This window comes from Camelina sativa, chromosome 5 (genome assembly GCF_030686135.1).
Source record: "Camelina sativa cultivar CO46 ecotype springtype chromosome 5, ASM3068613v1".
Classification (NCBI taxonomy): Eukaryota; Viridiplantae; Streptophyta; class Magnoliopsida; order Brassicales; family Brassicaceae; genus Camelina; species Camelina sativa.
This window is the reverse complement of record NC_141884.1, coordinates 30,822,169-30,850,106: the sequence shown is the minus strand read 5'-3', so window position 1 is coordinate 30,850,106 and position 27,938 is coordinate 30,822,169. Positions and strand designations below refer to the sequence as shown.

The 27,938-nt window shown below is 42.6% G+C and overlaps 1 protein-coding gene and 1 pseudogene across 2 annotated transcripts; one reads left to right on the top strand and one right to left on the bottom strand.

The window, feature by feature from the left end:
• The first annotated feature begins 30 nt into the window (after positions 1–30).
• LOC104789545 (tubulin-folding cofactor D-like) lies at positions 31–5,186 on the top strand (annotated as a pseudogene). Its single transcript, XR_015557608.1, has 16 exons — positions 31–588; positions 730–832; positions 994–1,170; positions 1,318–1,494; positions 1,801–1,917; positions 2,015–2,119; positions 2,241–2,411; positions 2,512–2,727; positions 2,831–3,033; positions 3,273–3,474; positions 3,563–3,784; positions 3,879–3,963; positions 4,044–4,316; positions 4,393–4,434; positions 4,526–4,711; positions 4,796–5,186. The product of XR_015557608.1 is annotated as a tubulin-folding cofactor D-like (transcript).
• A 17,996-nt stretch (positions 5,187–23,182) lies between these two features.
• LOC147944519 (uncharacterized) lies at positions 23,183–26,593 on the bottom strand. Its single transcript, XM_087512620.1, is given in 4 exon segments — positions 23,183–23,257; positions 23,347–24,907; positions 24,909–26,162; positions 26,229–26,593. Coding segments are annotated over 4 exon segments (3,255 nt in total).
• Between the last annotated feature and the right edge of the window lie 1,345 nt (positions 26,594–27,938).

The following is a 27,938-nucleotide window of genomic DNA, read 5'->3' as shown; positions in this document are numbered from 1 at the left end:
GATGATTCCTTTTGTTTTCTTGTATTGTAGATGGATAAATACCAGGAGCAAGGTCAACTAGTGGAACCTTACTTAGAGACCATAGTTTCACCACTCATGTTAATCATTCGCTCTAAGACACTTGAATTAGAATCAAAACCTGATGAAATTCTCGAACTCAATAATCAAACCCATTTGCACCATTATCTATAGTTTGGTTACTGTCTGTGGCTACAAATCTGTTATCAACTTCTTTCCGCATCAAGTATCGGATCTGGAACTCGCTGTGGCGCTTCTGGAGAAATGCCATACCATGACTTCTGTTTCATCCTTGAGGCAAGAAAGCACTGGTGAAATGGAGGCTCAATGTGTTACTCTCTTGTGGCTTTCGATCCTTGTCTTGGTCCCGTTTGATATTTCTTCTGTTGATACAATTACAAGCATTGCAAATGATAAGAGCTTCGGTGTCGACGATCTTGCTCCTCTTGTGTTCAAGATTTTGGCTTTCTGTAAGGACTATCTGTGCACTGCTGGCCCTATGCGCACGATTTCTGGATTGCTCCTCTCTAAGCTTTTGACGCGTCCGGATATGGGAAAGGCATTTAAAAGGTCTGATTCTGTCACTCATAAGTTTTGAGATTCTGTTTATGTGTTTGTTCTGGTTTGAACACTTGACTTCATCAACAAAATTGTTCGGATTACTCAGATGATCAAACTTTTCTTTGTTGCACTGTGGCGTTTCTCTTTCAGTTTTTTTGAGTGGACACATGAAGTTTTATCGTTTGAGGAAGATAATCTTGTGAACAACTTTTGCTTGCTTGGTGTGATGGAGGCTCTGGCTGCCATTTTTAAGGTTTTTTTCTTCTTCTGTAACCTGGAGTTATATACTATGTTTTCAGTAATGGTCCATATTGCATAAACATATATATAAATGCTAGAAAAGTACTGCTGGTTTTGATTACTTAAGTTTTGGTATTTTGCATCTCGGTTTATATGTCTTACTAACATTGGCAGACTGCTAGCCGAGAAGTGTTGCTTGAAGCCCTTCCTAATGTTTTAAATGATGTGACTGTGCTAAGCAAATCAAATGCAGCAACTACAAGTCCTCTGCTTCGCAAGTATTTGATCAAGTTAACTCATAGGATAGGGCTTGTTTGTCTTCCTCATCGCCCACCTTCCTGGCGCTATGTGGTAAAATACCTTTTAGCATGTATAATTTAGTGTAAATAGTACGTCATGTGTTTTAATATTGTAGAATTTCTGGTTATGCCCATGATTGACATAATCTCTCATTCTCAAGTTAGTCATCTGAAACTTGCTTCTTGAATTTTTATTCAGAGTCAAACCGGGTCCCTTTCTGTGAATATTTCGACCCAAACGGTGGCCCCCCCTGATCATGCTGTCGTTGTCGTCTCACAACCAGAAAGTTCAGATGACCAAGAGGATGAAGATATGGATGTTCCTGACATCTTAGAAACGATAATTGAGATGCTACTCTCTGGTTTGAGAGACACGGTATGTTTAGTGGGTGAGATACTATTGTTAGGCTATTTACTAGAGGTGGTCATATCTCAACTTATACAAGTATATTATTGCTATATGATAATCTAAGTAAAAATACTCTGCTATGCACCAAGGTATAGATAGACTGGAGTGACTAGTTAACACTTAAGATACACCAAGGTATATATATTTCTTGGATGCTATAAATCTTTGTATGCGACATGGAAACTCTCAGCTTCCACCCAGAAAATCTCACATGTTACTAGTATTTGCAAGCCTTTTCCTCTAAATCTTTTCACTATTTTCTGAACTGTGTAGGACACCGTGGTTCGTTGGTCTGCTGCAAAGGGTATAGGTCGTATAACTTCACGACTAACATCTGTTCTTTCTGAAGAAGTGCTGTCATCTGTATTGGAGCTATTTTCACCAGGAGAGGTACTCAAAATAATGGCAGCATAACTTGCATGCTCTTAAGTCCAATTATAACAAGCTACTGTCTAGCTGACAGTAATTTTTCTTTCATGATATTCAGGGAGATGGCTCATGGCATGGGGGTTGTTTGGCTTTAGCTGAACTGTCTCGTAGAGGGTTACTGTTGCCTAGAAGTTTCCCACAAGTCGTCCCAGTTATTGTGAAGGTTGTACTCTTTCCCATTCCCAAGATTACTTATTTCCTAGTCAAACGCGTACGAAAAAATGGCATCACTCTCCCAAATTATGCAGAAGCTGTATGGATTTACATATAAACATTCTTTACAGGCACTCCATTATGATGTACGTAGAGGTCCGCACAGTGTTGGATCTCATGTGCGTGATGCAGCTGCCTATGTTTGTTGGGCATTTGGGCGCGCCTATTACCACAAAGATATGAAAAACGTCCTCGATCAGCTTGCTCCAGATTTATTGATAGTGGGTTCCTTCGATAGAGAGGTACCAATCACTCTTTTGACTATACTTTCTTTCTTGATTTGAAGAATTATGTTTTTGTAGTTTTCTTCATTGCGTAGAGTATATCGATTTCTTATATCAGGTGAACTGTAGAAGGGCTGCTGCCGCTGCTTTCCAAGAGAATGTTGGAAGGCAAGGAAATTACCCTCATGGCATTGACATAGTGAACATAGCTAACTATTTTTCCCTTTCTTCTCGGGTGAACTCATGCCTTCAGGTTGCTGTTTCCATTGCTCAGTATGAAGGCTATCTATATCCTTTTGTGGATGAATTGCTATACAACAAGATCTGCCATTGGGTATGCTCTGTTTGATATTAATGTGAAACGCTTATTTGATTGGGAACTGGATCAAATAATTGTTCCTAGTTGATATGTTAATATTTCAATCTTGTCATTTCAGGATAAAAGCTTGAGAGAACTTGCTGCAGAAGCTCTCGCTGCTCTTGTTAAATACGAGCCTAAGCACTTTGCTAACTATGTGCTGGAGAAAGTAATTCCTTGTACCCTTTCAACTGATTTGTGCATGCGCCATGGTGCAACATTGGCAGCTGGAGAGGTTGTCTTAGTTCTGCATCAGTGTGGCTATGTTTTTCCTGCTGCTTGGTACCATCTACTTTTCAGCTTTGAATTTTGTGGCATCTTTGCATATGCAATTTACAAATCATTTGTAGTGGAAATGCAAATATCTGGGAGCCATCTTGGAATCTAGACCTTGTCATCATAGATGTACTCAGACTGTATTCACCCCCTTTCGAGCTTGATTTTCTGTTAGTTCAGTTGTTGGCATCATTATCCCTTATATTAAATGTTCCTAGCTAATGCACTAAATTTTTTACAGATAGCCATAAGCGTATGGCTGGGGTTGTCCCTGCCATTGAGAAAGCAAGGCTTTATCGTGGGAAAGGTGGAGAAATAATGCGACTGGCTGTCTCACGGTTTATCGAGTGTATCTCGTTATCTCATGTGAGATTATCTGAGAGAACAGAACGGATCCTGCTTGATACCCTCCATGAGAATTTAAGACATCCCAATTCTCAAATACAGGTACCTACGTTTCTAAATATCATATAGGTATTTATTTTCAAACTGTTAGCATACTTCATTAGTTAACAAGTTTCACTTTATCATACAGAATGCAGCTGTAAATGCTGTTAAACAGCTTGTGCAATCATATCTGATTTGCAATGATAAGATTGCTGTTGATTTAGTATCAAAATATGTAACACATCTAACCGACCCAAACGTAGCTGCTCGGAGAGGTTTTGCACTTGCACTGGGTGTCTTGCCATGTGAACTATTGACTCCAAACTGGATAAATGTAGTTCTGAAGCTCTGCAGTGCGTGTCAGATAGAGGTAAGGAAGACAACATGGGTCTCCAATCTTTGGAAAACATTTTGGTTATTCACTTTGACGGATGTTTTTTTTTTTATTTTTTTTTTCCAAGCAGGCGAATCCTGAAGATAGAGATGCTGAGGCACGCATGAATGCTGTTAAAGGACTCACATCTGTGTGTGAGACTCTTACAATGGGCGGTATGCAGATCCTGGAGCCTTGCGTTGCTTCTTATGTTTCCAATTGTTTATCTGACTATAAGTTATCTATTCTTTTGTAGGTTCCCGAGTTCTCGTTCCCACGCTTTGTTCAGCTATTGAAATTCCATTGTTATAGCAAACAGGTAATGTCTGGATTAGTAATTTCGATTGGAGGGTTACAAAAGTCGCTTAAAACAGCTTCACTCTCTGCATTACTGGAGTATGTGAGGGAAGAAAGTGAAGCTGAAGATGTTAAACAACAACAGTCTAGAGAATCTGCGATTTGTGACGACATCGTCTGGATACTTCAAGAGTACAAAAAATGTGACCGAGTTATTGAACCCTGTCTAAAAGTAAATACACCATTAACCTCTATTTTACTGTGTCGATCCGTAATATTTATGTCTTAACACTTTTCTTTTGACACAGACAATTCAAGAGCTCTTGGACAAGATATATCGGAATCAAGAGGTTGGTTTTATAGTTTTACTTGTTTCGATTAGATTTTGTCAAAGCTTGTAGATTCAACGTAAAGTAAAGCTTATGTGCCATTTGATTTCAGGCTTATACGTTGGGTTTCTACACAAGAGTCATGGATTCCTTAGCCATCGAACTAAGAGCTTCAAAGAAATTCGAAAAGGTAGAGGCAGGCGTTGGAATACTTGGGTCTATTGCTTCTGTCTCAGAACTCATCAGCACTCAAGCGTTCTCTCAGCTTCTACCATTCCTTGCCCACCAATACCCAAAGGTTCATGTGACTTCTCTGCATCTCAAACTCTGTTTCAGAAAGTTCATGTTGCTTACATAAATATATTGTTTTCACTTGATCCAGATCCGGAATCAGGCGGCTTCTCAAGCCTATCTAGCGCTCCTTCAAAACAAAATCTTAGTACCAGAGGACAAGATTGAGAATGTGAAAGATATATTATATCAGACTTGTTGGGATGCTGACATGGATTCAACCCAATCTCAGAGGTTAGAATTGTGTGAATTGACTGGTTTAGATCATAAAGTAGTGTTCAGGACCAGAAACAGAAGGGTGACTAGGGATATCATGACGGCTTTGGACGAGAATGCGTCTTACCCAGCTCTGGTTGATTCCTCTGGCTTCTGATTGGTAAGCGTATGCATTGTCCTCGAGTCAATTTTGAATACTAAGTTTTCGTTTTGCTTTGTTTTTTCACAGTTATACAATGCAATAGTCAAAATAAATTATGCAATAACATCAAAGAAAACACCAATATTCATATAAGACTAACAAAGAAACTAGTGGTTAATTATCATAGCGGCAGGTAGGGTTCCCAAGCACAGTTGTGTAAGCTCTTAAGATCTCGAATCATACTGCAACTTGGTTTTATCACAAACATATTTCATCAATCATCATACCTATCGTGCTTACTCTGCAATCCAGAAAAAACAACCACGATCTGAACTACAGTTCACTTCTCTCCTTAATATCATCCATAATACCATTTCCAATAACACCGTTGATATCTTCTTCGGAATCAGAGACAACTCCTGAAGTCCTATTGAGTTGAGACCAATCGTGTCGGATATTTTGTAACGGTTGCCATCAATGGAGAAAAAAACAAGAACCTTGCTAACTAACTAGTAGAGCAAAGAGTCGGTTGCTTTCAGAGTATAACAGGCTTTTTGGAACAAGGTGTCTGCAGGGTCATATTAAAAGAAAGAGATGGACATTAGTTTAGATGCAGAAGTTGCACCGAGGGTCATGGCATGTTGTTGGGGACCTGGAAAGCCACCAAATACGTTTGTGATGCTAGATTCATCGGGACAGGTGCGTAATGTGTATGTGCTCTTTGCTGGATCCCTCACAGTCAACGACCAGCAACGTAAAAAGAGTGACCAGCATTGTGTTTTGCATGATGTGGCTTTAGGAGCTGACAATTTTCTTCCTCTCGTCTGAAAGATGGAATTTGTGAGGTAGAGGATTCATGCACTGCAATGAAATTATGTTCTTTTGACACATGCTTATGGTACATACATTAGTTTAATCTTATAATCAGGACTTATATTCATATGGTTCTGGATAATTACTGTGATCACTGGTTTACCCAATTAGTTCCTTGTAACTACTCCGTAGAGTCCTGGATTTTGTATTTTATCGTCAGTACTTCCAAAATTTTTTCAAAAACCTCTCTGTTTACCATTCAATTTAGGTCTGGTCTCTTAACAGTACTCAAAGAATGATTAAAAAGACTTATCTCTAAAACCTATAAAGAACATCAAAGCTAAAATCACTAGGAAAGGGAAAGCAAGATAAAACAAAACAGAGAAACACAGAGTAAAACCAGACTTGGAGAACACATATAATGTATTTTGCTAACAGGACAAAGACCTGGTGAAGTTTTGGGTTGTTCCTGCGGATTCTTCTGGGGAAACCGTGAGACTCGATCCTCGATCTCCATTCTATTGAAAGAGACAACTTGAGTCGCATTAGTTCTTTCAGCGGCAGCCTCACTAATATCTCCTCTATGACGTCGTCTGGTAGTGATGATGGAGCAGTCCCTTCCATTTCTTCCTTCTTTTTTGATATGCAGGAACGAAAGGAATGCTTCTTGTTATATAAATATCTCGTTTTTGTTTAGTTTAAATTTGGTTCATTTCTATGCTTTTACTTTTTAGCAATGTTAATTTAAATTTTTGGACAAAGAATAAGGATTTTCATTAAAAATTTATATAGAAATATGAAATATAATTAGACCAGATTTTCTAGTATTATTAATCATTATTTTTGGTAGAAAATCTTTTTTTTAAAGTAAAAATTAGAGTTATTTAACGCTAACGCCATGAACAGTTAAAAAGTTTGCCAAAATGCCACATTTCTCAAACCTTTTCCGCACTGCCACATTTCTAACTCGAAAAGACGAAAATAACCCTCGTGATTTTATTCCCGAGAAGACAAAATTCCGAAAATCTTTTATTCGTTTTTTTTCAGAAAAATTGACCGCTCCGCTTCTTTCTTCTCTTTCTCTTCACTCTCTATAACTTCTTCTTTGATAAGGGTTTACTGTTCAATCCCGAAACATGTCCGCCGACGATCCCGACTTCCATACCAATGTCGCCTTCGATAGTATTGTCGACAAAGTTTCAAACCCGTCCAATTCATCCCCAACCGGTGATCCAAGGAGAAGCATTCTGAAACCCACAATTCCCGGTGACCCCCCAATTCGCGAGTCCGGTGTCGGTGACATGTCAACAACCCAATCTGAAGATACGGTAACTCTTAAACGCAAATCCGCACTGTGTACTGCGCGGGTGGGTCAGAATGAAGGAACCAACTTAGAGACCCACAACCGGCAACCGTTTCGGTTAGTTAAACTTCCATTTACAGGCTAATTTACCGTTTTCGTTGAACCAATTTTAAACTCAATTATAACTTTTTTTATTTTCTAGATCGGGGACCATTCCTCCCCCACCCACTGTCGACAACCGCGACACACTTGCAAGTGTAACAATTCCGAAAGTTCCACAGTTGAACAGTCGCTTAGCGTAAGTCTTTTATGTCCATCTCTATAAGTTGTCCACCATAGTAGACAATAGAACCTTGAACTTGTTCCTTGGTTTTATGGTTTCATTAAACTTGTTATGTCCACTGGTCATTTTTTCCTTAAAGATTGTTATAACTTGTCCATCATAATAGACAACATATTCTACTACTTAGCCCAACATTTTCCTGTCCATTTATATTACTTGTCCATTCAGTAAATTTGTCCAGTGATCACTTGTCCATTGCTCACTTGTCCATTGCTCACTTGTCCACTACTTAAATGTTTTCAAAAGTAAATGTTATGTCCATTGCTAAGTTCCGTAATGGACACCTTAACTTGTTCATTGCTAACTTGTCCACTGCTTTTCAAAAATATGTAATGTCCATTAAGTAGTCCACCGTAGTAGACAAGTTAAGTAGTTACTAATAGCCGAACAATTTCCTGTCCATTCATATTACATGTCCATTGCCATAATGTTTTCATGTCTATATGATGAACAGGCCATCTAATATTGACCACTCTGATTCACTACATTGACACCATGCTTCTCAATCGGCTCGTCTACCTCCTAGGCTATTCTCCACAGATCGATATCCTGTGAAAGGTCGTATCAATTCCTACTCTAAGCCGGAGTATCTGCTGGATATTGTAGAAGTATTAGATGGTTATGATGAGTTTAACTGGTTAAAAGAATCATGCTTTGGGCGATTGTTTGAACTCCCAGTTAGGAAGAGCTCGCTATCTGGCAAACTTGTCCACCAGTTTCTCTGTCGCTCTCTTGTAACGAAGAAGAAAAGAGAGGTGTGGTTTGTCTTTGGGGGTCATCCCATACGGTTTTCTTTGAGAGAGTTTGGAATCATTACGGGACTGAATTGAGGTCAATTCCCTTCTGAAGAAACTCTTTCTAAGTTGCAGAATCCTGGCGAAGGTCAAGAGCCGTACTATCACACTCTTATTGGCCCTAAGAAGTCATACAGCATACAATATATTGTTAATCTGTTGAAGCTTGACAAGAGGTTACCAAAATCAAAAAGAATGGACGCGGAAAGAAGGCTACGTTTGGTACTTATTGTCATAGTCGAAGGTATTTTGGTCTGCGACTCTTCTAATGTGAGAGCCTCGATGAGAGTTGCAGAGATGGTGAAAGATGTCGACGCATTTGTGAAATATCCTTGGGGGCGGATGTCATTTCTTAAGACGTTAGAGATGGTCAAAGTCGGTGAGAAAGTATCAACTTTACACAAGCTTGCTGACAAACTAAATCAGTCCCATACAGCAACACACGACTTCACACTTGCTTTCGAGCTTCTTATTCTCCATGCAATTCCCAAATTAGAGCAATACCTTCCTGACGTCATGGATGAGCAAACATTTACTGATCGATCTGTGCTCCATTTGACTAAACTTAAATCCTTTCACAATTCAAACATCCTGGAAACAGAGCTACACCCGGATGTAAGTTCTCTATGCTGAAGTCGTATTAAGCTTTGTTTTCTTATCAAAGACATATATCCGTTTTCTAACATGTGGGCAATCTATTTCGTAGGTTGATGTTGAGAGCATTTTACACGGTGATGATGATGCAGACATCCAAGACTACTCCTGGGGTGAGGATGAGACGCATGATGTGGGAGTGGATTACATCTGTGAAAAGCTTAAAGAAGGTCATATCTTCAAAAAAGAAGACTGGCATGGTGGTTTCGGACATCTACCACTAATAACAGCGGTGGCTATTAAGGAAAATCCGAAGAAAGAAGCAGCCAAACCAAAGAAACCACCTACAAAACGCAAACTGAAGGTAGAAGTGAAAGCAGAATCTCTTGAGAAGAAAAAAACTAGCAGAGAAGGTAGGAGTTCCGTTAGAGGAAAAACGGTGTTTCATGATGATTGTCTAACTTCTCAAGCCTTGCTTGATGAAGTAGACCGGAGAATTAATGAACATACATCGAAGATAGAGTTATTGTTGTCTGTAGAGAGGGCTGCCATGAGAGACGAGATTGTTGATGATGTTCTCAAAACTCTGCGAGAGAAAGGATTGTTTGATAGGAGTATAAAGCACTCAGATTTGTTGCAGGAGATCAACAAGTCTTCTTGGTGTATTGGTGCTACCGGCTCTAGACAGCCCACTCATTTGCGGGATAATAAAGCATGGTCTAGCTTTATACCTGGTATTCCAGAGATTCTCACCAAAATTAACTCTACTGCCGCGGATCAGGTATTCGTTGACTATTTTTTCCAGTTTCATAAATAATCCTGGAAATTGAAACTTTACTAATTTCCGTGTTTAAATTTTCAGGGTGGGTGTGAAGATGTCTCTGCTACAGGAAAGACATCAGCTAATGAGGAAGATGGGAATGAGAGTGAATCCCATGACGGGGCTCAGGTTGATAGTGGTAGTGAATCTGAAGAAGAAATTGGTGTCACGAATGATGTAGTTGATGTTGCTTCTGAATCCGAAGAGTGTGTGGATAAGGAGGAGGAGGACGAGTATAGGGTGAAGGAGGACGAGGATGGGTGTGAAGATAGAGAGGAAGATGGGAATGATAGTGAATCCCACGACGATAAAGGGGACGAAGAAGGAGACGAGCAGGATGCGCAGGAACAAGCAGACGAGCAGGATGCGCATGAAGAAGGAGACGAACAGGATGCGCAAGAAGAAGTAGAGGAGCAGGATGCCCAGGAAGAAGGAGACGAGCAAGATGCGCAGGAAGAAGGAGATGAGGATGAGGAAGAGGAAGTCGGAGAAGAAGGGGATGTTCTCGTCGAAAGCGATCAGCAAACTGTGGAGGATGATGGTGGAAAACAGCTTGTAGTATATGATGGACGAGATCAAGATGCTGAATCTGGTAGAGTAGCCGGGAATAACTCGACCACAGTCGAAGTAAGTTGTGTAACTTTCGTTGTCGATTTTTCGGTTGTCGATTTTTCGTTAACTATTAGGTAAATGTGTAACAATCTTATTTATCATGGAACAGGAAACTACTCCTGCTTCTACTAAGAAACGCTCTCGATCCACTACAGATGAGCAAACTCCATTGCCCCAAATCCCTACCAAGAGGTTAAGGACCAAGCGCAAAAGGTTTGGGCAGTGTTCATCATCAATTAAAAAAAGGAAGGCATCTGAAATAGATAACGCTAACCATGTATACATGCCTTTCCGGCCTGTGTCCGCGTCATTGAGAGCAAAGTTCTTAACAAAGCTGGAGTCTTATAGAAAAAAGTAAGTTTACTCTACTAAACGTTAAAAATTTTTATTTATAACATCAATAAAAGTTTACTCTACTCCTTTAACAGAGAGTATGTCATTGACGGACACCATGAGAAGAGGGATTTTTTTGAAATCATTTATACTCCCACTAAATGGGTCGATTCTCCGGTGCGTATATTCTGTCTATTTATCGATGAGAAATATCTACCCCTTTCTCTAATTATACTTTTAACGTACTTTTTACGCAGCATATGGAAGCAATGCTTAGCATATTGTGGAGGAGATTGGGTGAGTTTTTCTTACAGGGTAAGATCGGTGTATTGGATACATGGTTTACGCAGAGAGTTGTCGAAGATTATGGACGGTATCTAAAGACGAAGAAGAAGGCATCATTCAATTGGAACAGTTTGATCAAGAACTATGTCAAAGGAGTAGTCCCTAGCCGTTCTGCAAAATTGGCATGGTATAGCGACATTGATACTGTGTATGTACCATTGAACTGGGGGAAGCGTCATTGGGTTGCTGCTGTTATTAAACTAAAGTTAGGACACGTATACATCCTAGATCCCCTCATCGTCAACAACGACTCCAAGAAATTGCCGCGGCTGTTGAAACCCCTGCTTGCCATGCTCCCTTTGATGATTAAGCAGTTTGTAGATATGGATGCAGTTGATTGCACTATCCCTAACGCATTCACGTTTGAGAGGCTGGTTGATGTTTACCAGAACAACCGGATGGGTGACTGTGGGCCTCTTACATGCAAGTTCATAGAACTACACGCTCAAGGTCTGAGTCTGGATGGACTAACAGAGGACAAGGTAGACGAGCTGAGGATGCGCTTCGCCATAGATGTCTACGAGGAATTTGTACTCTCTCTAAGTTAGTTCCTGATACAATTTGGTTGTTTTTTTATTTTTCTTTGTTGATGAACTATGTAACGGTACTGTTTTATGACTATTTATGCTTAACTTATAACGATAGTTCGGAGACAACTACTCTTGATAGACAACACAACCAAGCAATACTTGCAAACCATCACTACTTTAGAAGTGATAAACATCCTGTGCATTAGTAGTTGCAAACCTTCACTGCATTAGTAGTTGCAAACCTTCACTGATTGACTACAATAGTGATGGTTGCACAAGAAAATTAATCTTGGTAGACAACGAATAAATATATTTGATGGACATACTCAATCCCAATAGTTTCTCATCTTAGTGTATTGAATGTTTTATTGACAATTTTAGTAACATTCAACCCACCAGCATTGAATGTTTTAACTATTATAATTTGTCAGATTTACTAGTTACTCATAACACTTAATAAATTATTCAACTTAATTATCAACCACCACCATACCAACTTACACTACATTCGTAAATGCCCTCCTTTAAAAGTGAAATCCTCGTTCTTTCTTGAAGTACAACATTAAACATGGCCAACCTCCTATCTCTCCCACAACATCTTATACTGTACATTGTTAGCCTTGTCGCTAAGGCTGGCTTTCAGTTCCTTGGGCCTCTTATTGCTGCAGGACCCGTTGGTAAAAGTCTTGCTTTTGACGATTACGTTTTGTGGGAGGCGTCAATTCTCCTAATATCCATAAACCCCACAGTTGTAAATAACGGATCTTTATTCCGACCATTCTTCGAGCGTACCGTTCGAGCAAGAAACCCAGCTGCAATGTATCTAGAGGCCGTTAGATTAGTAGCGAGATATGGAGAGTATCGTGAGGCCATTCCCATGATCGCTTACAACTGGAGCTCCCTTTTCGGTAAATGGCACCCATCATCATCAAAAACTTTTACTCTAGCGATTTTGATGTTATGTGTTGGAGAAACAGAGGAGGGTATTGGCCTGATGACAAAATTCAGGAGTGCATTCACGGAGGAGAATGAAGTTGATGTAGTTGCACAAATGGTTTTTTATGATATTGTCGCCATTGGTGGGGGAGAAAACAACTATCGATGTCCAGCGCTGTTAAAATTGGAAAGAAAAATACCTACCTTTCCTGATGTCTGCCAAAAATGTTCCGAGGAGAATAGGTGCCCCGCATGCTACACCTGGTGGCGCTGCCAAAGATTCAAAAATTTGTTCTTGATACCCTAGATGCTTGTTTTATAATGTCGTCCATTTTATGGTTTATTACAATCTTGTCTCCTACAATCTTGTCTACTATGTTTATCTTATGTTTTACCTAAGCTTGTCCATCGTTTGCTTTCAACAATCTTGTCCATCGTTTGCTTTCTACAATCTTGTCCATCGTTTGCTTTCTACAATCTTGTCCATCGTTAGCTTTATACAATCTTGTCCATCGTTTGCTTTCTACAATCTTGTCCATAGTAAGGTTTTCTGATTTTTGTCTACTATGTTTTAGCCAGTCTTGGCGTTATGTGTCTTTCTTGAAGTTGTTTAAAAAATTACAAAAATATCTACTGATACGTTCCATCATCATAAGCAACTTGCGTGTTGTCAGATAAAGCATACAGTAGACCTTTACCCCCCATTAAAAGAGTTATTTACCCCATTTTCTGCCCACACTCTTACCACCTGTAACGCCCGCGAACCAATTTGTGTATTTTTGGTGTGGGTGTCGATCGACACCCTTGGTGGCATCGATCGACACCATGTTTTCCGGTTTGGTCGGGTTTGATTTAATTGCCGAATTGGTTCGGTTTGGTTTGATTTAAAACCCTAATCGTGTGAAAAAGGGGAAAAACGACCCTAGGTCGTATTATTTGTTTGTACTCGCCGCTGTTGAGAGAAAAAGAAAGGAGAGAGAGTTCTTAAGCTTTTGGGAGAAGTTTGGGAGATTACTTGCTGTTCTTGAGAGTTTTGGAGCTGGGAAAGAGTTAGAAGCTTGCTAGGAGTGAGGATTTCGTTCCTACTGTTCAGAATCTTCCTGGAAAGAGGTGAGTGCTTGACCATGGTTGATCTAAGCATGAGATCTCCCTTGTTTTGTGTGATTCCTTGTTATTTGTGGTGTTTGCTTGCTTGGGTACATTGTATTTGTGATTTCTAGTGAATTCCGAGATGATTAGACGTGTTTGGAGTCGATTCTGTGTTGATTGGGATCGGAGTTCGTCGCTGAGTTTCGCGCAGATCATGACTGCAGAAGAGGCATTGATCGATACCACTTTTGTGGAGCATCGATCGGCACCATCTCGAGTAGCATCGATCGGCACCATTCCGGTATCGGTCGACACCAGTTCCTGTAGCATCGGTCGACACCGATTGAGCATCGGTCGACACTAGTACCTGCCGAGTCTTATTTTCCTGGTTTGATATGTTGATTGTGTTATTGTTGTTTGTTGACTTGGGAGTCTCATATGCTTGTGTGTATAACCCAGTAGATGGGAGGACGGCCTCACTAAGTATTTATGATAATACTTACGCATCTCAATTGTTGTTTGTGATGTGCAGGTAAAGGCAAAGTGTGATCGTGGAATCAAGGCGATGATGAAGGGGTGTTCTAGAGACTTGATTGATTGTGGTCTAGCTGTTGTTAGGTTGCTAGATTAAGTCAAAGGAACATTGTAGGATGTTAGTTGTTGGTTATCTCTTTATTTGATTGATGTTATTGGTTATTGGATTTGAATGTTGGAATTCTTTTGGTTTAAAGGAATTTGTTTTATTTGATTATCCGCGGTTATTGATTGATGTTAGGATGTTAGTGGGTATGGGACCACTAGTAAATTAAGGTATAAAAAAAAAAAACGGGAAGGGTTGTTTCAAATTTGGTATCAGAGCCCTTACGGTTCTAGGTCTAGGGTTCATTGTGCTTTTGCTGTTGATGTTTAGGATTACATGCTATAATTGATTGTGTGGTTGGCAATTGTGTGTGGCATGAAGTCCTAGAACATCCTCTTCGAGCCTGATTGTGATTCCACGGTGAGTTGTGTTTCTTGTGTATTAGAATTATTGTTTGCTTAGCCTTCTGTTCTTGGATGATACAGATGGTTAGGGGTGAGGATGCTGTTGGTCGCGGTCGTGGTCGTGGGCGTGGTCGTGGTCGTGGTCGGGGACGAGGTCAGGTTCCTGAGGCCAGTGTGAGTGTGACCCAGAGCATGGCCAGTGAGGAGGTGGCGGAGTCACAGGTTCATCCTAGTGTGTCTGGAGACCAGGCTGGTTTGGGTGACGGCAGGGCGGATGGGCCCGGTGTCGGTCACGGTGTTGCCCCGGGTGTGGGGGTTGCAGCGGGAGGTGCTCCAGGCAGGGAGGATGTCTTGATGGACTTGCTAGCTCAGGTAGCTCAGGCTTTGCAGCGACTTCCAGCAGTTGTGCCGCCAGTGGTTGGTGGGCAGGATCCGGTAGTGCCGCCCGTGGGTGGTGGACAGGTTCCAGTGGTGCAGCCTGCAGCGGGTTTGCAGGCAGGTGTGCAGCCGGGGGCCGAGGTAGTGGATGCTCAGTACGTTCGGATGATGGAGCAGCTGCGGCATGTGGGAGCAGGGTATTTCTCAGGAAGTACCGATCCGAGTGTAGCGGATGAGTGGAGAGAGCGGATGGAGGATATTTTCCTTTCGCTTAGGTGTCCCGACCGGTACAGGGTGGATCTGGCAGTGTTTTACTTGTCAGGAGATGCTCGTGTGTGGTGGAGGTCGGTGACAACACGGAGGGTGCAGAGGGGTATGTCTTGGGGAGATTTTGTGGGGGAGTTTAACTCCAAGTATTTTCCTCAGGAGGCACTTGATCGTATGGAGGCACGGTTCTTGGGTCTGACTCAGGGGAACCGTACAGTGCGGGAGCTGGATGCAGAGTTCAGTCGGCTTGTAGGGTATGCAGGCAGGGCATGGGAGCCAGAGGCGGCTCAGGTGCGGAGGTTTTTGTTGGCTCTGCGGGATGATTTGAGGACTCGGTGTAGAGTGAGGAGTTATGCTACGAGAGCGGAGTTGGTTGAGGTTGCAGCTGGGATAGAGGATGATTTGAGGTCACAGGTGGTTGTGGTCGGTTCTTCAGTGCAGCCACAGCAGTCTCAGCAGTCTCAGCCGTCTTCTGTTCCTAGCAAGGGCGGCAAGCCTGCGCAAGGGCAGAAGCGGAAGTTTGATGCTATGCAGAGGTCGAGGCACGGGGGTGCGAGATGCTTTGGGTGTGGTAGTAGGGACCACAAGGTGACTAGCTGTCCACAGAGAGGTGAGCAGCGGGCAGTGACAGAGCAGCGGGCGGTGACGGAGCCGCGGACCGATACTCGAGTGTGTTACTACTGCAGAGAGACGAGGCATATCAAGCCTCGTTGTCCCAAGTTGCAGCAGAGGGCAGTAGCAGTGTTGCAGGCTGGAGCTCAGCCAGGGGTGCAGCAGGGTGTGCAGCACGGTGTGCAGCCGGTGGGTTGGATTGAGCCGACGACTCAGGTGTACTCGACCCAGGAGCCCGGTGGCACTAGTGCAGGAGCGATCACAGGTATAACTTCTGAGATTCGAACTTAGTCAATTCAATAGTTCAGATTATATTTGTTTTTGCTTGTGGTCAAGTGTTAGGTTCTCAACACATGAGATTTGTGTAGGGACCTTGTTGGTGGGCGGGTTTAAGTCCCATGTTATGTTTGATTCTGGAGCTTCTCATAGCTTCATTACTCCGGAGTGTGCCGTGAGTGCGGGGATCAGAGGGGATTCTGGAGAGCGTTCAGGAGTCGTCAGAGTTGCTGGAGGCAAGTTTCTGAGGGTTATTGGACGAGCTGGAGGAGTTGATATTCAGATCGCAGGAGAGTCGTGGCCAGCGGATTTACTTATCAGTCCAGTGGAGTTGTATGACGTCATTCTTGGTATGGATTGGTTGCATCGGTATAAGGTGCATTTGGACTGCTATCGGGGTAGAGTGGAGTTTGAGCGTCCAGGAGGGAAGTTGGTTTTTCAGGGTATTAGACCGACTTCGGGGAGTCTCGTGATCTCAGCCGTTCAGGCAGGGAAGATGATCGAGAAGGGCCGTGAGGCCTATTTGGTTACTATATCTATGCCAGAGTCAGTGGGGAAGTCTACGGTTAGCGGTATTCCGGTTGTGGAGGACTTTGAGGATGTGTTCCAGTCATTGCAGGGATTACCACCATCTCGGTCGGATCCTTTTACTATTGAGCTGGAACCGGGGACGATGCCGTTATCCAAGGCTCCTTACAGGATGGCTCCAGCAGAGATGGCAGAGCTGAAGAAGCAGCTGGAGGATTTGCTGGGCAAGGGTTTTATCCGTCCTAGTTGTTCACCGTGGGGAGCTCCGGTGTTGTTTGTTAAGAAAAAGGATGGGAGTTTTCGGTTGTGTATTGACTACCGGGGTTTGAACCGAGTTACTGTGAAGAACAAGTACCCCCTCCCGAGGATTGATGAGTTGTTGGATCAGTTGAGGGGTGCTACTTGGTTCTCCAAGATCGACTTGGCTTCAGGTTATCATCAGATCCCTATTCATGAGGCAGATGTGAGGAAGACAGCCTTCAGGACGAGATATGGGCACTATGAGTTTGTGGTGATGCCGTTTGGGTTGACAAACGCGCCAGCTGCGTTTATGAGATTGATGAACAGCGTGTTCCAAGAGTTTCTGGACGTGTCAGTCATCATTTTCATCGACGACATCCTGGTATATTCTAAGAGTCCTGAGGAGCATGCAGTACATCTGAGAGCAGTGTTGGAGAAGCTGCGGGAGCAGAAGTTGTTTGCTAAGCTGAGTAAGTGCAGTTTCTGGCAGCGTGAGATGGGGTTCTTGGGTCATATTGTTTCAGCTGAGGGAGTTTCAGTGGATCCAGAGAAGATTCAGTCCATCAGGGAGTGGCCGAGGCCGCAGAGTGCCACTGAGATTCGGAGTTTCCTGGGGTTAGCAGGTTACTACAGGAGGTTTGTTCGGGGTTTTGCGAGTATGGCTCAGCCGATGACTAAGCTTACAGGGAAGGATGTCCCGTTTGTGTGGTCACCAGAGTGTGAGGCAAGTTTTGCAAGTCTCAAGCAGATGTTGACTACCACGCCGGTGTTAGCATTGCCTGAGCAGGACGAGCCTTATGTTGTGTATACAGATGCTTCTAGAGTGGGGTTGGGTTGTGTACTTATGCAGCAGGGGAAGGTTATAGCTTATGCTTCGCGGCAGTTGCGGAAGCATGAAGCTAATTACCCTACTCATGATTTGGAGATGGCAGCAGTGATCTTTGCTCTTAAGATTTGGAGATCCTATCTGTATGGTGGGAAGGTACAGGTATTTACAGATCACAAGAGTCTGAAGTATATCTTTACTCAGCCTGAGCTGAATTTGAGGCAGAGGCGTTGGATGGAGTTAGTAGCAGATTATGATTTGGACATAGCTTACCATCCTGGTAAAGCTAATCTGGTTGCAGATGCCTTGAGTCGGAAGCGGGTGGCTTCGGCTCAGGAGCAGGATATGGAGGTGTTGGTAGGTGAGATTAGTGCATTGAGTTTGTGTGCTATCTCACTAGAACCTTTGGGTTTGGAGGCAGTTGATAGAGCAGATTTGTTGAGCAGAGTGAGGTTAGCTCAGGAGAGTGATGAGGGGCTGGTGAATGCCTCTAAGGCTGCGGGTGCAGAGTATCAGGTTTCTGCTAATGGTACTATCCTTGTGCATGGTCGGATCTGTGTGCCCAAGGGTGAGGATTTGAGGCAGGAGATACTGAGAGAGGCTCATTCGAGCAAGTTCTCTATTCATCCAGGGGCGACCAAGATGTACCGTGATCTCAAGCGGTATTATCACTGGGTCGGTATGAAGAAGGACGTAGCTGACTGGGTGGCGAAGTGTGATACTTGCCAGCTGGTGAAGGCGGAGCATCAGGTTCCTGGTGGTTTGTTACGGAGTTTACCCATTCCAGAGTGGAAGTGGGATTTGATCACGATGGACTTCGTGGTAGGTTTACCTGTGTCGAGGACATTTGATGCTATTTGGGTCATTGTGGACCGTTTGACTAAGTCTGCACATTTTCTGGCCATCAAGAAAACTGATGGAGCAGCAGTTTTGGCCAAGAAGTATGTGAGGGAGATAGTCAGATTGCATGGTGTGCCTGTTAGTATTGTGTCTGATAGAGATTCCAAGTTCACTTCGGTGTTCTGGAGGGCGTTTCAGGCAGAGTTGGGCACGAAAGTGCATATGAGTACAGCCTACCATCCTCAGACGGACGGTCAGTCAGAGAGGACGATCCAGATTTTGGAGGATTTATTGAGGATGTGTGTGCTGGATTGGGGTGGTCATTGGGCAGATCACTTGAGTTTGGTGGAGTTTGCTTATAACAACAGCTACCAGGCTAGTATTGGGATGGCTCCTTATGAGGCCCTGTATGGGAGGCCGTGTCGTACACCTTTATGTTGGACTCAGGTGGGGGAGAGGAGCATATTTGGTGCAGATTTTGTTCAGGAGACCTCGGAGAAGATTCGGGTTTTGAGGCTGAACATGAAGGAGGCTCAGGATCGGCAGAAGAGCTATGCTGATAAGAGGAGAAAGGATCTTGAGTTTCAGGTTGGTGATAGAGTGTACCTCAAGATGGCCATGTTGCGGGGTCCGAACAGGTCTTTGACAGAGACTAAGTTGAGTCCGAGGTACATGGGTCCGTTCAGAGTGGTTGAGCGGGTGGGACCAGTGGCATATAGGCTGGAGTTGCCTGAGGTTATGCGTGCGTTCCACAAGGTATTTCATGTGTCGATGCTGAGGAAGTGTCTTCACGAGGGTGATCAGTTGTTGGCTAAGATTCCTGAGGATCTTCAGCCTAACATGACTTTAGAGGCGAGACCAGTGAGGGTGCTCGAGAGGAGAGTCAAGGAACTTCGGAAGAAGAAGATTCCTTTGATGAGAGTCCTGTGGGACTGTGACGGAGTAGAGGAGCAGACTTGGGAGCCCGAGGCGAGGATGAAGGCAAGGTTTAAGAAGTGGTTTGAGAAGCAGACCGCTTGAGCTTGTCTAGCCGGGTCCGAGTTGTAGTCCGTGGCTGGAGCGGGTACGGAGTATTCCAGCCCATCTCTCTTGATATTTGGTCGCTTAGGGGTGGTTGGTTGTGCGACTAAGTATCAAGATGAGGTGGTGCTCGGGATGCGGGTTGTTGGCTCCGGTTGTGGTATTTTTGGTTTTTCTGATGTAATTTCGTTGAGTTTGTAACGATTATGACATTTTGAGATTAATAAGATGAGTATTTTTCTTTATGTTTGACTGTTGTTGTCATGGGAAAAGAGAAATAGCTCGGGTTTCTATTTTTGGAAAGGTTCCATAAATAGAAAGTTTCCACAAGAGGAAGGTTTCCATAAATAGGAAGTTTCTAAAATGGGAATGTTTTGTGGAAAAGTGAGGTAGATCTAGCCGGGAGATACTCGTTGGCATCAGTGTTTGTTTTTGCTCTAGGCCGTGTGGGCCCAACTCACGTGATACCGATAGCTCGATGGACTTTGTGGCCAGAGAGTGGGAGTGGTATGTTGCTTCGGATGACGATCCGAGAGCGCGCTTGAGGGTGACGACCCAAGAGCGGGATATGTGAGGCTCCCTGGATACCGTAGCTGTGAGCCGAGGCTCGGCAGTGAGCCGGTATGTCTCGAGGGTTGCGACCCGAGAGCGGGGGGAGTGTGTGTGGGTGACTTCCTGGATGCCGTAGCTTAAGGCGGTTGGCCTGTTAGCGAGCCGGCATGATTCGTTGGTTGCGACCACGGACGGGGGAAGCACTGAGTTGTGAGCAGATAGTGTTATGATGCGAGTATATTGGCTAGAGGGAGACCTCGAGGGTCAGTCGGAGGTGTGCGGGCTGTTGCGACAGTGGCACGGGAAACCTTGACTGATGGTGTTTAGTCCGGTCTGGGGACGTGCGGGCCGTGATGACGGTGGCACGGAGGTCCTTGGCAGATGGACGGTATTGCGGGATTCGGGGACGAATCCATATTGGTGGGGGAGAATTGTAACGCCCGCGAACCAATTTGTGTATTTTTGGTGTGGGTGTCGATCGACACCCTTGGTGGCATCGATCGACACCATGTTTTCCGGTTTGGTCGGGTTTGATTTAATTGCCGAATTGGTTCGGTTTGGTTTGATTTAAAACCCTAATCGTGTGAAAAAGGGGAAAAACGACCCTAGGTCGTATTATTTGTTTGTACTCGCCGCTGTTGAGAGAAAAAGAAAGGAGAGAGAGTTCTTAAGCTTTTGGGAGAAGTTTGGGAGATTACTTGCTGTTCTTGAGAGTTTTGGAGCTGGGAAAGAGTTAGAAGCTTGCTAGGAGTGAGGATTTCGTTCCTACTGTTCAGAATCTTCCTGGAAAGAGGTGAGTGCTTGACCATGGTTGATCTAAGCATGAGATCTCCCTTGTTTTGTGTGATTCCTTGTTATTTGTGGTGTTTGCTTGCTTGGGTACATTGTATTTGTGATTTCTAGTGAATTCCGAGATGATTAGACGTGTTTGGAGTCGATTCTGTGTTGATTGGGATCGGAGTTCGTCGCTGAGTTTCGCGCAGATCGTGACTGCAGAAGAGGCATCGATCGATACCACTTTTGTGGAGCATCGATCGGCACCGTCTCGAGTAGCATCGATCGGCACCATTCCGGCATCGGTCGACACCAGTTCCTGTAGCATCGGTCGACACCGATTGAGCATCGGTCGACACTAGTACCTGCCGAGTCTTATTTTCCTGGTTTGATATGTTGATTGTGTTATTGTTGTTTGTTGACTTGGGAGTCTCATATGCTTGTGTGTATAACCCAGTAGATGGGAGGACGGCCTCACTAAGTATTTATGATAATACTTACGCATCTCAATTGTTGTTTGTGATGTGCAGGTAAAGGCAAAGTGTGATCGTGGAATCAAGGCGATGATGAAGGGGTGTTCTAGAGACTTGATTGATTGTGGTCTAGCTGTTGTTAGGTTGCTAGATTAAGTCAAAGGAACATTGTAGGATGTTAGTTGTTGGTTATCTCTTTATTTGATTGATGTTATTGGTTATTGGATTTGAATGTTGGAATTCTTTTGGTTTAAAGGAATTTGTTTTATTTGATTATCCGCGGTTATTGATTGATGTTAGGATGTTAGTGGGTATGGGACCACTAGTAAATTAAGGTATAAAAAAAAAAAACGGGAAGGGTTGTTTCACCACCTTAACCTAATTTCGTATCTAACCAAGATGGGCCGATATAGCTACAGTCAACCATCTTCATCATCTCCCTCAGCTGCCTCGTCCATCAATTCCCGTGACCGTAGAAATGGTAAGTTTGACATCCCAAAGAAATGCCATTGTGGTGGGGCGATGTATCTTGAACCAGATCTGGCTTCTGGTGGCGGCCGGATGTTCTACAAGTGTCAAAATGAGTGTGTAAGCCTCCCAAACTCATCTTCTCCCTATAAGATCCCCTTGAGGGCCCATTTCATTTTTATAATTTTCGTTCTTTCAATACTTTTGGCTAGGACGGTGGACTTTATCTAATAAAGTATTGGGACAAAGCTGTGCTCGATGAAATTCATGATCTCCACATGAAAAGCGTAGACCTAGAGGACAGAATTGCTTACCTGACTCGCGGACCTGATGGTGAGACTGTTGAACCCTCTCAGATGTGGGCTGAACTAAAATTCCAGCGCCAAGAACTGAGGGAACTCAAACAACAAGTCCGTGCAAGCTATGATGGATATACAGAGCTAAGGGATGAGTTGCTAGCCAATTGCAGTAATCAACAATCCTCAGCCAGATTGTACGGTTGCAGTAAATGTCCCACAGATCTCTTTTATGTTGCCATTATTTTCCTCGCCTTTGCCACTCTCGTTACCATGTTTTATTCTACTTTTAAATAGGACGTCATTCTAGATCTAATTCGCCGGTTGACCCTATTTGCATCCACTATCCTCGACGAACCCTAATTGTCCTTAAATGTTGTCTTTGTTTGTGCTTGTAAAAGACTAAAATATTTTAGACAACTTTTTTTGAAGTTAAAAGTATTGTCCACTGCTTAAATTATAATGCATTACATGGTGTGCACAAAGTTTCTTAAGAAGTTGCCTACCAATATTTTGACAACTGCACTACTCTACTCTACATGTTGTCCATTAAAACACAAACATCAATGGAGGACAAAGTATTGTAGACAACTTTTTATGAAGTTTAAAGTATTGTCCACTACTAAAATTACAATGCATTACATGGTGTGCACATAGTTTCTTAAGAAGTTGTCTACCAATATTTTGTCAACTGCACTACTCTACATGTTGTCCATCAAAACACAGACAACAATGGAAGACAAAGTAGACAACAGCGGAATTTGAGATTGAGGACAAATAAATGATTTAAAGGACAACTTTAAATAGGATATATACGACATTCACGTCCAGCGAGTTTAGTAAAAGGACAAAACGAATTAAAGGACAACATTATAGGGGGTCAGTTGTCCACCAGAAAAATATAATCCTGGAGGACAGCTTTAACATAAACCGAATATAACATAGAGGACAAATACCGTACGCGGCATGTGTTGTCTACTACCGTAGACAACCAATTAACCATAGCAAAAAAAAGTGGGTTCCAATCGACAATCGACTACTAAGAACCAAAAAAAACAAGAACGATAAGAACTATTATATCAACGCAGAGCATGTCTTCCTGTTGTGCCCACGTCCAAAGCATCTTCCACACTTGGTCACCCTTTTTTTCTGTTTTAAAGTACACACACCGTTGTTTGTTAGTAAATAATCATGAATGTGATGTAATTATATAATGAAGTATAATTATGTATACTTACGTGATGCACTTCTCCCTTCGAAGGAATACGTTTTTTCTTTGGCCTGCCACCACCCCGAGCTGTTCGTGGTGGATTAACATCACCATCTGCCACCTCAGCTGGAATGTCTTCATCTTTCTCATTTGGGACCGGCATAATGAGGCCTTCATACTTTTTCATCCATGCACTAACAAAGTAGCACTCATCAACAAGTGAGTATTCGTCCACCTGCCTTAATCGACATGCAGACAAAGCATGACAGCATGGAATTTTCAGAACATCAAAAACCCTACATGTGCATGTTTTTCTCTCCAAATCAACCGTGAATACACAACTATTCCCATCGTTGACTTGGTAAATCCAGTTACTAACTGATAACACACCACAATCTTTTGACTCTTTCAGATGATCTATTAACAAATCCTCTATCTCGGGAGTACACTTACTATTTGTTTTGCCCGCTAATGTCCTCCTACACCAAAACCACCTCATCAGCATCGCCCTAATGAATTCAACCATTGACACAATCGGATATTCAACAGCCTTCTTCATTGCTGCGTTGAGTGACTCTGAAATGTTGCTACTCATTATATTGTACCTATTTCCGGGGAAGTGTGAAAGTGTCCAATGAGGAAAACCTATTTCTGTCAGATAATCCGCACACCTTTGATCACGATGCTCTATTTCTCTCCACCAATACCTAAAATCACCAACCGTATAGGCTCGTGCAGCTTTAGAAACTGTTCCAGCTAGACCTTCGCAACCAAAGTTATGTTTCACGTTCCTAAATAGATGAACAGTACATGTAGCATGGTGCGCAAGTGGGTAAACCTTCGCAAGAGCAGAGTAAATAGCCAGATGTCTGTCAGAAACAAACACAAGGTCTTCCTCGTCAGGTACAAATTTTTGCAGATTCCTAAAAAACCATGACCAACCAGCATCATTCTCTTTCTCAACTACACCGAATCCAAGAGGATAAATCTGCATATTGCCGTCTTGTCCGCTAGCTGCAACCAAACACCCTTTATACTTTCCTTTCATTGTAGTGCCATCTATCACTATAACCTTTCGCAAGTACTTATAGCCGGCGATGGAAGCCCCAAAAGCAAAGAAGAGATATTTGAACAATTTTTTATTAGTCTCCTTCTCAACGGTTGTATGCATATCGCTTATTGTTCCCGGATTGGTTTTCTTCACCAAATGGAAATAAGTTGCCAAAAATCGATAATTATCTTCCTCATTCCCACGTGCAGCCTCAATAGCCAGTTCTTTCGCGTTCCATGCTTTCATGTAAGTAATTGTAACGTTTAGCTCTTCCAAAACCATACTAGGCAATTCACAAGCCGTAGGCCCTTTCTTCCCGTTGGCAAATTTTGACTGCAATAACTCGGCGAGTATCTGAGCTGAGGCCTTCTCACCATATCTAGACCTGCATGAAACATCACAGTTGTGTTTCAACCAAACAGTTTTAATTTCCAAATTTTCAGAATTTGGGTGTGTAGTAGCATAGATCCGCCAACCACACTTCTTATCTACGCAAGTAGCAATGACTCTCTCTTTGTCAGACTTCCAAATTTTGAATGAAAAGCCTTCTCTAAGCATGAACAGACAAAGTCTTCCGTAGTTCCATCTTATTAGCAAAAACACGGCCAACATAAATGGAATCAGTTCCTCTTTTCAGGTCCATATTCCTCTCCCAGCTTGGTGCACCGCGCATATTATCATGGAATGGTGGTGCATCTGCCAACAATAATGGGTCTTCTCCATCTATCACACCTGCCCGTGCCATGAAAGCGGAATCCTCATTGACACCTAAAGTCGCGACAACAGCATCATCACTAACTGGTAGATCATCCCTTAATGGTGCCACCGGTAAATCATCATTTAATGGTGCAACTGTAATAGCAGCACCAAGGCCTTCATCAACAAGTTCACCGACCCTATTTCCACTATCGGTATTCCACCCTCCCACACCTTTGTAAGGATTCCAATCTAATGGATAATCATTGTTAATTCTATCTGTCCACTCACCGAAATCATAATCTTCCTCTGCATGTTTCTCTTCACTCGTATCATGTTCGTCTAACAACGCTTCTTGCGAATTGTGACCAATGGAAGAAATGTTTTTCTCAACAATATGTGAATTGGTCGACTTCTGTGAATTATCCAAACTGATCTCCTTAACTATCATGGAAGTCTCGTCTACCACACTCCGAGTATGGCTGTCCATCACAGACGATTCTGGTAAATTGGTATGTTTCTGAGAATTATTGGAACTGATCTCCTTCTCCATCGTCGACGTCTCGTCCACCTCACTCAGAGTGATGTTGTCCATCATAGACGAGGCAACCATGTTGTCTACTGAATTGAAATTATTTTTGTCCACCCCACTTAAATCCGGTAAGTTGTCCACCCCATCAGATGACGCCCTTTGTCCACTAAATTTAGTCCTTTTGTCCATCATAGACGAGGCAACCATGTTGTCTACTGAAATGAAATTATTTTTGTCCACCCCACTTGACTCCGGTAAGTTGTCCACCCCATCCGACGACGCGCTTTTTCCACTGAATTTAGTCCTTTTGTCAATCTTAGACGAGGCAACCATGTTGTCTACTGAAGTGAAATTATTTTTGTCTACCCCACTTGACTCCCTTATGTCGTCCACCCCATCTGAAGACGACCTTTGTCCACAGAATTTAGTCCTCTTGTCCATCAACACTTTCTTCGCCTTGTCCACCAGTTCTTCCTTCTCTCTTGTCCTCTTCCGTTCCCTGTTGAGTTGTCTACTGCTTATCAGATTCACTCCTTTGTCCACTTTGTTTTTCTTCCAGGTTTCCCTGTAAAAAGCTTCGACTTCCTCAACATGGGCAACCAATGCTTCATCATCCAGCCCTGAATCTTACGACGGACAAAACGTATCACCCATCTGAACAAACTCCATAGTTCTGTCTTTCACATCGGTGACTGTAACGTACAAATTCCGGCCTCCTTCTAAACCCCGTCTCTTTTTGAACTTGGCAAACTCGACGTCACTACTGATTGACGAGAATACCGTCGTGTCAGCTGGATACCAAGAGCTCATAACGACGGTTCTTATCTTTGGGTTAAGATGGAATAAATGTTCGATTGCAGAGGTTAGCTCGCGGACACTTCGAACTCTTTCAATTGAGACACACCTTGCCATCTCGCCTTGGCAAGGAACAAATTTCCACTCCCCACTGTCACAACACTTCCATTCACCGCGAAAGACACACACCGTTTCTTCCATTTTTGCGTGCACAAACCTACAAATACAATAAAGTTTGAATTTTTCCCCTTTTATATCTAAACCTTAAAGCATTAATTGCTCAAAACTTGTTCTTAAAACAAAATTAACTCTCCAACCAACACCATTAATGGCGGCCAGACATTACCTGTAAACGATGTCTCTCGTTTTGTGTCTTACTTTGGTCCACCAACCTCACCCCGTTTCCTTTACGCCCCACCACCGTAACAAAAACCAGTTTTCAGATCTATTTCCACAGTAAACTATTTTGTCTCTCACATCCCAACAGACACCCCTTTTGTCCACATTAAATGCCTGTCATTGTCCAACCTGCCAAAACGTACGGTAAAGCACAATACTTTCCCGCCATCTTTTTTTTTTTTTCTTTAATGTTGCGCTGAGGGAAAATTGGCCAAAGGACACCATGTCACATTCACGAGTTTTGGCATTTTTCTGTATGTTTGTAAAATGCGGCATTGCATAAAATTTTTTATTAAATAATGGCATTTCTGGCAAAAATCCCTAAAAATTACCTAAAATGACATATATCTTTATGAAAATAACTAGAATGACTCTGTTATAGGTGACATAACTAGAATGACTCAAATCTTTTGTTAAATAACCTTCTAACCTATTTTTCATTTTTATTAACAAAATTGCCATTATAATTAATTAAATTATGAATAAAAAATCAAAAAAATAAAAAAAATCCCAAAAACCCTAAATTAGAAAACAACTCTTTTTCTCTTTTCTCTCTTCTTCTCCAACGCTTTTTGTTTCTCTCTGATGACCCTCCTTCTGGCGTCCCTATCTCCTCTTCTCGGCGAGTCTCTATCCAGTGTCTTCACCTTTTCCAGTGTTTCTGTTTAATTGATCTGAGTCTGAATCTCTTCTTTTCTCCTCTTCTTCATCTCCTTCTTGGTTAATCTCCTCATTGGTTGAGTCGTTTCTCATCTTCTCGGCAAATCTATGTCTCTTCCTCTTCCTGGTCGAATTGTCTTCTCGTCTTCCAGTTCTAGTAAGTTTTATGTCTCACGTTCTCCTCTTCGTCAAGGGTTTCCAGCAATTCATGGTTTTCTAATAAAATGTATAGTAAAAAACATATTGCATGAAAGGTGTTCAAAGAAATGCCAGTCTTATTAGAAAACCATGAATTGCTATATTTATTAAACAATGAATTGCTGGAAACCCTTGACGAAGAGGAAAACTTATTTATTAATAAAAAACGTATAGAAAACTTACTCCCTCTGTCTCAAAGTTTCAAAATATAAGATATTTTGGAGAAGTTTTTTTGTTTTATAATATAGGATGTTTTCAAATTTCAATGCAATTTTTAGATTAGTTTAGT